Below are 9947 nucleotides of genomic sequence, written 5' to 3'. Positions count from 1 at the left end.
ATGAATACCAATGTCATTAATGAGCTTATCTTTTAATTTCAAAATTTTCAAAATCAAAACTCATTAGTTTTTTTTGTTTATTTATTTAAATTATTTGTTTAAATTTAAAGATATAAGATATTTTCATTATAATAATTCATTTTTTTTTATTTTTTTTTATAAATTCAAAATTCTCAAATATTTAGACATTTATATTTAATTCATTTTTTTAATTAACTCATATAATACATGAGTCTCACAACTAGTATTTATAACGCTACCAAAAAAACATGACCATTAATTTAAGCAAAAACTCTAGCCACATATCATTCTTCCTTACTCTAAATCTAACAATTGGGGACTAGAATTCTATTATGGAGGTGTGATCATGTCGAAAACAACAATTTATATTTTTGTTCTGAATCTAAGAAAAAAAAAAGGTATTTGACACGGCCTCCATTGGCCCCATAATCAAGCTTAAACCTAAACGTGTTTCTATCATTCCCCTGCCCAAAATGTAAGAACTTAAGGAGATGATTGTTGTGACTAATCGAAAAACTAGTTATCTTAACATCATAACCTCCTCTGAACCCTAGCTACTGAATAATAATCTTCTTGCCTGAAATCTAGGAAAAACAATGTTCGATGGTTAAATTGGTGGGATTTGAAAAACGATGAACTACAGCGTCACGAAACGTTCCAACAATCAATATATGGATGAAAAACCATTGTGGCAACAAAATGGAATGTCTCTGAGATTGATGAGCATAGCGATACAAAATCGGCAATCTTGATGAATTCACTCATTCAAATATATTTATATATCTAACTGATTTTTGTGGACAGGTTTTGATCCGCGCGGAAGATAGTCTAGATTTAATTCCCTTGTGAAACTAATTATAATTATAACCGAAAGCAACCGATTGAAGGTCTTGATCACCATGATCTCTAAAACCCCATTGCTGCTGGTTGCTGCTTATTTGCATGTCCAAAGAATCAATGGAGTAACTTGAACCTTCTTCAAAGCTCGAAAATGAACCTTCTTCCTCTTTCGGAAGCGAATTCTCATAGTTCTCCGCCATGGACTTGAAGTCCATGATATCGTTCATGGATCTTGGATCGAACTGAGGCATGTTCATGCATGAATTTCCTGATTGTTGAAACCAATTCTTCATGTCTTGCGTTTGTTGGTAAGAAGGGTGTGTTCCATTGGTGGGGTTATTGTTATCTGAATACATGGGCACATTAAGTGATCTTTGAGAGGCTTGTTCCCTTAAAGAAGTCAACTGTGATTGTAAACTAACCACCTGTGAAAGCAAAAACAAATAAGAATTGGCATCAAAATTAGCTATATAATCAAGATCAAGATTAGGGTTTTCAGTTTAATTATTTTCCATGTATACGATTAGGGTTTTCATTTGGGAACAGTCAATATCAAGATAAGGGTTTTCAAGCCATTAAAGAGGATCAAAAATCATAATTTTCATTCGGAGTAATGAAGTTGTGAATTTCTCCCTCCTTCATGGATTTTCCTTACTCAACTGTGCATAACTAAGAATTACAAACCTGTTGTTGGAGTGCGAAAATATGGGAAACACAGCCATAAATGGGATCTTGAATCCGAGCTTGAGCTTCATAAGCAATAGTAACCGCAGCTTCTGAACGATCACCAACAGGCAGATGAGCAAGAAGCTTAGACACATTACTTGCACCAAAAACCCTATGAATGGCTGCAAAATGTGTAGCACCTTGTTCATGGCAAAAATAAGGTGCAAACACACAACCCTTTATACATTTTCTTCTCAAGAACTTGCAGGCACCACACGGAGAACCTGATCCTGTCATCAGAATTCAATCTTTTTTGGAAAAAAAATTAAGTTCTTGATGTTGAATTTTAAAAGGGCTTAATTTGTTTGTGTTTGATGTTGGTGAAAGTGTTATGATCAACCATGTTTTTATATAAGAAGAGGAAGGGGATGAAGGTATTGCAACGAATAAATTAATTGCAAATTGTTCCCTTGATGGCCTACAGTTTTATTTGTTTTCTTATTTATATTTGTGATTGGAAAAAAGATTTTTCAATATTAAACCCACAAGCAAAGTACCAAACCCTTTATTTAATTAATTAAATTTCTTTTATGAATTTGTTAACTTTGGGATTCCATTTTAAGCACTTAACAGACAAAATAGAACCCCCCCCCCCCCCCCCCCCCCCCCCACACACACACACAATACCACGCTCTTTCTAATTATTTGCTCATTCGATATTTCTAAAAGCTAAGCTTACCTTTTTTAACGTACATATAAGTATATAAACGCATTGGAAACATATTTTAGCTTAAATTAGGAAATTGTGTCGATCTGAAGACGCAAATTGCATAATTATTATTTTATACAAATTGTAACTTGTAAAGCTGCTGCTGCTTTGAATTTTGTAATCCTATTATGAACCAAAATTTGTTTATGGATGATATGATTAAAATTTAAAATAATATGATACGATTTAAAATTATATGATTCAAAATTTCAAATATGATATGGTCCCCACTACAAAAGTAATCGGCAATAGCAGCGATGTTTTTAGCGGCGATAGAGACTTTTAGCGGCGACAAAAACAAACGTGTTTTTATCGCTGCTAAAAGTCTCGGTTGCCGCTAAAGGCGTCGCTGCTAAAAGCTTATTTTGGCGATCTGCGTCATTTCAATCTCATCCGTTGATATAAGAGATGATCCTACGATTAGGATGACATAAGAAATCCCGCGTTGTTTTCCCTCCGGTGTGTCGCCGCTAAAGAGTGTGCGTCGCCGCTAAAGGCTTATTTTGGCGATCCGCGTCATTTCAATCTCATCCGTCGATTTAAGAGATGATCCAACGACGTAGAAAACTCCGTGTTGTTTTCCCTCCCATGTGTCGCCGCCAATGAGTACGCGTCGCCGCTAAAGGCTATCGACAATAACCCTCTCTGCTCCACTTTTCTGTGTTCTCCCTTCTTGCTCACCATTGTTGTCGTCCTCATCGGAATTTCACAAAGAACTTCGCAATTTCACCCATCTTTGCTCCATTTTTCTCCTTCTCCTTTTCCTTTTCACTCCTCCTTACTAAATTTCTAGCATTGATGTGTATTTTGTGTTTGTAGATATGAGTGTGTATTTGTATGTGTATTTTGAATGTATTTTATGTATGTATATGTGTTTTTGTATGTACAATCCTATGTATATATATGTATTTTTATGTATATGTATGTGTATGTATTTTCGTATGTGTATGTGTATTATGTATGTGTATGTATTTTCATATGTATATGTGAATTTTGTATGTTTATTATGTATGTATATGAGTATTTGTATGAATAGAAATACATATTAATAGCAGCGACGCTTTTAGTGGCGACGGAGAGCATTAGCGGCGACGCAACTTTAGCGGCGACCAATAGAGCATCAGCGACGAGCCAACAACGATGACCTTTAACGGCGACACCAGTCGCCGGTAATCCTCTTATTTCTTGTAATGTCAAAAAAAATTTGATGATTAATATTTTATGGTCTAAAATATTATGATTCGAAAATATTAATTTATGGGCATTAAACTAATTTATAATATATCATCGTATCATATTCTTAAACGTATACATGATATCTTTTATTTCATGTTTTAATTTGGAGAATTTGTCAGAAACTCGAATACATGGTGGTTTTGTGTTGCGCCCTTGCATATCAAATGCAAACCCCCAACAGTTTATGTATTAGTAACTTATGAAAGATGATATAAAATGTGGTTCTTGAGTTCATCCAATGGTCTATCAAGCTCCTATTTGCCTCTTGCGGGGAAGGAAACACAAAAAAATATTGTTTGAAGTTCAGTAAAACAATTTTTTTCAATATATATTAGAAAATCTAGGAATTATGCAAGCGGTGCGCCAAACATGGGTTTTGGAGTTCCAGATTCTCAATCAAGATAGCTTGTTGGTATGTTACCCAAAACCCGAAACTATTATGGTGCCTTGACTACCTTCTTTACTTGGAATAATTTGAGAATGCAAAATGCATACTCAAGAAATTTTAGCCCCAAAGGATAAGAGTATAGTTCTCAAAGTCGTCGTGTATTGAATCATATATAATAATAATATTTGATTCCTCGTGTTCATCAAACACTCATTACATGTGGTGTTACAGGAGGAATGGACCACGAGATAGTGTTAGGATTTGATAAATGAAATCAAAGCTCTCAACTTACATACTCGCCATCAGGATTCAGTCAAATGGCTTGTAGAATCTTACCAAGTTGTTGTGCTACTCCGTTATGGGAACATCTTAAACTATTCAAAATTTTTCATGTACAATCCTAAAGAATTTAGAAAAAAAAACATCCGTTGCAAAATATTAAATCACACAAAGGGTTTTCATGGTTTTGTTGGAAGTTCCCATATTCAAAAGCTTCCATCTTCATTCCTTCAATTTTTTCTTTTCTTTTTATAATTTTTGCTTTGTGAACATTCAACCTTTTCTAGAAATTCCTAAAATCTCGTAAATATTTACCAAAATATCGTAACATCTTGCGATTGTTTGAGGATAAAATTTATTAAATCTCAACCACTAATTTTTTCAAATCTTATAGCTAAGATTTGTCATCGTGGTTCTTTATTTTTTTGGATTCCTACCCGATCTTATATATATATATATATATATATATATATATATATATATATATATATATATGTGTGTGTGTGTGTGTGTGTGTGTGTTTGTGTATGTTAGGGATTAATGGAAAATTCAATAAACACAGCACAATAATAAACATGATTACGCTAAGAAGATTGAACAAGAACACAAGAATATATAACATGGTTCACTTGATCGAAGTAATGAAGCTATGTTTATGTGCAAACTATACAGATTCTTTATTGATTATTGAATTCTATGCAAAACACTATGTATTTATTGTGCTACAAAAATCGGTCTAGGTGGCCAATTAATCGGCACCTAAACGTTTAGTAGCCTTCAACCGCTTACGAACAAAGGTTAGAGGGTTCGACTAATCGACATTGGTAAATATCGGTCAAGTTCGGTCCAAATCAGACAAAATTGGGCTAACTCGGACCAAAATCGGTCCAGCTAATTAACCAACCAACTCAAAGAAGCCAGCTAGCCCAATGCATAATTGGGTTTGATTTTCAAAGGAGCCAACTCTCCTTTTATAGAATATGTGCGCCTTCTTTTATTATACAACTAGCGATGTAGGGTGCCAAACTTAATTTGATCGATTGCAATATATGTGTTGGATTAGTGTATAAGCCCATAACTATATTTTATAAGTACTTGACCCGGTTGTGCATGGACCTTTTGGGTTGCCTTCACCAAAGCAACATGATATGATGATTTATAAATAAAGAGGTTATTATGATTTATTAATATTATATATGATTAATATATTAAAGGAGAAATCATATAGTTTAATTAATATTAGACAAGAATTAATTTTGTGGCTAAAAAGAGATTAATTAAATAAAGGGGACTGGAACTGTCAATTGTGTAATAGTTGGTTATTGGGCTGTGGATCATAGGGTGGACGAAATTAAGGTGTATGGACTCCTTGAATCCGTCCAAGCCTTATTCTAGAAGGATCCTTGGACTACTTAAGGCCTAAGTTTTCCGATTAGGGTTTCAAGTTGTAACCCTAGCAGCTCAAGTATTTAAAGACCCCATGGGCTACATAAATCGGCTACCAGAAACCCTAAGGAGTTCCTAGAGCCGACTTTGTGCCTACAACCTCTCTCCAAATCATCCTCTTGCTTCTTGGTGTTTGTAAGCCAATAGAGGAGTGACATTTGTGACTCTAAGCTCCAAGGATAACAAGATTCAAGCTTTCAAGAAGAGGTAATCATCTAGATCTATTTTGTTATGTCAATTTTGAATTGTTTACTCTAGATCTAGGGTTTGCAAGTCTTGGATGAAAAGCATGTTCATTAGAAAAACCTAGATCTAAGCATTAGGGTTTGTATGTGCACATATGAATGTTCTTATGGCTCAAACCCATCAATATGAACCATCAAATAATCGATTCTCAAAATCATCCATTAAATTCGATCGAAAAGTAATCGAACAAAAGAATCACTTAATTAATTTAAAAAGAGACTATGTGATCTAATAACATATTGATATAGTATGAAACAAGAAAGATTAATATCAATTGATCATATATATATATATATATATATATATATATATATATATATATATATATATCAATCATATTAGTCATATCTTGAGTTTTAAGAGATACAACATACAAAGCTTTTTGTACCAATCAATTATGCATAATAAAACCATTAATATTTACCAAAATTTTGAAGACTTGAATTAATGGAGGTTATTAAAAAAAAAAATTTGTAGCAAAAGAACAATTTTAAAATATTAAATTCATCAATATAAGTTAATTTACATTTCTTAAACTAGATATAGATAATAATTAATTTACATGAAATGTATAAATATACAATATAAATATAAGTTCTAAACATAAATATTTTAATTAAAAATGGTAATTTTTCTTATTATATAATAACTACTAACAAAATCTAATAATTATTTTCCCGTAAGAAAACTATTCGCCAAAAAAACTATTTATTATCGTTACTTTGCACGGGCACACATCTAGTGTATATATATATATATATATATATATATATATATATATATATATATATATATATATATATATAGGCTTAGGTTATTCTATTAAAACTAATTATTGTGTTACTGTATGCATAAATATGGACCAATCATTTTACTTATTTTAAGAAAGCGATTAATACATATTATTGAATTAAAAATAATTGAAAGATATCATCCAATTTAACTAGAAGGGTATTTTAGTCAATTAATACATATTTAATAAAGGAAATTTGCATATTTTAAGGGATCATAGATTCTATTAATTTTTAAAAATCAGAATTTCAATATTTATAAGGTTTTTAATTCGGACATTCTGACAGAATATGTTTGAGTATGTTCAAAAATAATAATATTCTAGAACAACAAATTTTCTTGATCATGACTTTAAAAATTTCTTGTAGAATAACAAATTCTCGAACCAACAATTGAAGAATTAAAACAAAAATTACATTAATTCTTATAGAATACATGTAACAATTCCTAAGAATTACATTTATTGTTAAAGAATAAAACTAAAAAACTTTCAAATCGGGGAAAAAAACATCAAAATCTAACAAAGACACTAATACATTCTAAAAGAATAATGTTGCTAAGAGGCGTCGTTCAAATTTCGTGGTCCATTCTTCAAACATCACCTTCTGTGGAAACAAATCCAATTAATAAATTAGTGAGAAAATATCTATATTCCATTCCAGCATAAATGGAATTCGTGATTCCATTCTGATAGAATTGGAATTCATTTACCAATAATTATATTAATTTGGGGCATTCTAACAGAATATGTTTATGATTTTCATAAAAAAGCATTTTTTTCTAATAGAATACTATAAACGAAGAAATATCATTCAGTTGAAGCATTTTAGCGAGCACTTGGTGTGCATCAAAACAACTTCCAATTTCCTGTAAAAATTAGACAATCAGAACAAATTCTCAATTCACTAAAAATATTACACCTTGAAAGAATTAGACAATAAACCTAAACACATCCAAAATTTCTTTGATTTCTGTCCAACAATCAACCCAAAACATCCATTCTATAATTTTTTTGGAAAGGGAACTTCCCTAACGAGGGTTTCCGGGCCAGCTTTCGCGCACCGACTAATCCCCCGCTGCAAACATAAAGCTTTGCTTCATGCCCTGGAGTCACTGCAGGCGAACCTCCATGGCCACAAGGGCTTAGTGGTGCCAGGATTTGAAATCAAATCAAATCAAATCAAATCAAATCAAATCAAATTAAAAAAAAAACTCATTTGAAGATTAAACTTCATTGGTTTACAGTAAATCAATCTAAAGTACGCCTACAAACAAGAACACATTTGTGTTTCCTTTCCTTCCCTGTCAAACATCCAATTCAAACACCCATTGGTTTTTATCAAATGAAACAAACTCAAACACCCCAATGATTTCTATCTAACAGTCAAAACAAAAAGAAAGGGAAGAGAACCTATTACTAATCGAAGCAACACCCCTCACAACCCCTATTCTAGCTTCTTCTGTCGAGCAAACCCACCGAGGACATGAGCGCCAGTAGCATCTGCAAACAAGCGGTAAAACCTAAAATTAACATTAATAAGTGAAATTGAGTGATAAGACAACCTAATCCGGTAAATCAGTCGTGAATAAGACAACCTAGTCATAGCAGGTGAGAACTGTGCAGATGAAGTTGCGATGACTTTGGGGGTTACAGGCGAGAAGCGAGAACTGATATGAAGGCGGGATGACAAGGCGGTGGAGATTTGGCGGAGGTGGCAGCGAAGAAGAGAACGGCGGTGGATATTGGGGATAAGACGGTGACGATTGGAGGAAAGACAATGGGAAGAACGAGAGAAGGTTCGAATAAACGCATGTGAAGTACATGAAGAGATAGATGACCTCCCTTGTCGCCGATTGAAATCGTTGATTCACACAGTTGATGGCTTTCTTTCCCGATCCATTTCACCGATTGAAGTAGTTTACAAGCCGATTGGTGATGAAGATTGATCAGATCAGTAGGCCATTTACCTTGTTAGAGAGTGGGGGGGGGGGGGGGGGGGGGGGGGGGGGGAGGGTTCAATTGAGAAAAAAAAATGTTGAGAATGAAGGAATCATTCTCACCCACAAATTTATTTTGCCAAAACACTTAGGCGTACCGGCAGAAATGAACAACGATAAACATGTGTTTTCCAACCAAACATGTTTCTTAAACTATGCTAATCAGTACATTAATGTACACAAAAACATTTTTTTTTGTTTATTTGATTTTTAGAAAGCCATTTTTATCGAAAAAATATTTTAAATATATCAAAATTCATAATTTTTTATTCTCTATAAATAGACATCCATATTGATATAGTTTTAAGATAAAATAAAAACTTTATTTTTTTAGAGTTTCAGCTCTCGTTATTCATAAATGAATAAAAAATCTATCAGATTTTTATTACAGTATATTTGTTGTTCACTTATTAATAAAACGTATGTTGAAATTTTTTTAAAGTTTAAGTATCCTTCATATATGAATATGACACGTAATAAAGTTTTCTTACTTAAAATATATCTTTTATATCATCTTTCGTCATATATTCTATTTATATGTGAATGAAACGTGTATTAGTTGTCGTCATATTTTATGTTCATATATGAATAAAATATTTATCAGATTTTTGTTACAGTTAATTTGTTACTCATATATGAATAAGTAGTATAAATGATACTTAAACTATAAAAAAATTAATTATATATTTTTATTTATAACTGAATAACGAATGTACTGTAGTAAAAATTTAATGCAATTTTATTTATTTATAAATAACAATAGCTGAATATATATATATATATATATATATATATATATATATATATATATATATATATATATATATATATATATATTGAGACTATATCAATATAGATTTCTGTTTGTAGAGAAAAAAATCATGAATTTTGGTATATTTAAAATAACATTACGATAAAAATAGCTTCTTAAAAATTAAAAAAACTATGTTTTTGTATATATATTAAGGTAATGATTAGCATAGTTTAAGGAATATATTCCTTTCCCATTTCCGTTGGTAGGACGGAGGCTTTTGCGGCAAAAATAAATGAGTGACTGAGAATGATTTCTCAATTCTCAACCTTTTTTATTTTCTCAGTTGATCTTACATCTCTCTCTCTCTCTCTCTATATATATATATATATATATATATATATATATATATATATATAGCTAGGTTAAAGTGTTTTTTACATTTATTGTGTGCTAGAATGCACCAATAGAAATTTAGTAAAATTATATTATTATTTAATTAAATAATGATAGAT

At 31.6% G+C, this 9947-nt stretch overlaps 1 protein-coding gene across 1 annotated transcript; it reads right to left on the bottom strand.

The window, feature by feature from the left end:
- Positions 1–255: 255 nt before the first annotated feature.
- LOC111902508 (LOB domain-containing protein 14) lies at positions 256–1902 on the bottom strand. The gene is made up of 2 exons (XM_023898332.3): positions 1546–1902; positions 256–1286 (listed from the first exon to the last, which is right to left on the bottom strand). Exons 1-2 carry the CDS (start codon positions 1822–1824, stop codon positions 873–875), a joined length of 693 nt encoding a protein of 230 aa, XP_023754100.1. The 5' UTR covers positions 1825–1902; the 3' UTR covers positions 256–872.
- Positions 1903–9947: the final 8045 nt, after the last annotated feature.

This window comes from Lactuca sativa, chromosome 5, assembly GCF_002870075.4.
Source record: "Lactuca sativa cultivar Salinas chromosome 5, Lsat_Salinas_v11, whole genome shotgun sequence".
NCBI lineage: Eukaryota > Viridiplantae > Streptophyta > Magnoliopsida > Asterales > Asteraceae > Lactuca > Lactuca sativa.
This window is presented reverse-complemented; position numbering and strand designations above follow the sequence as displayed.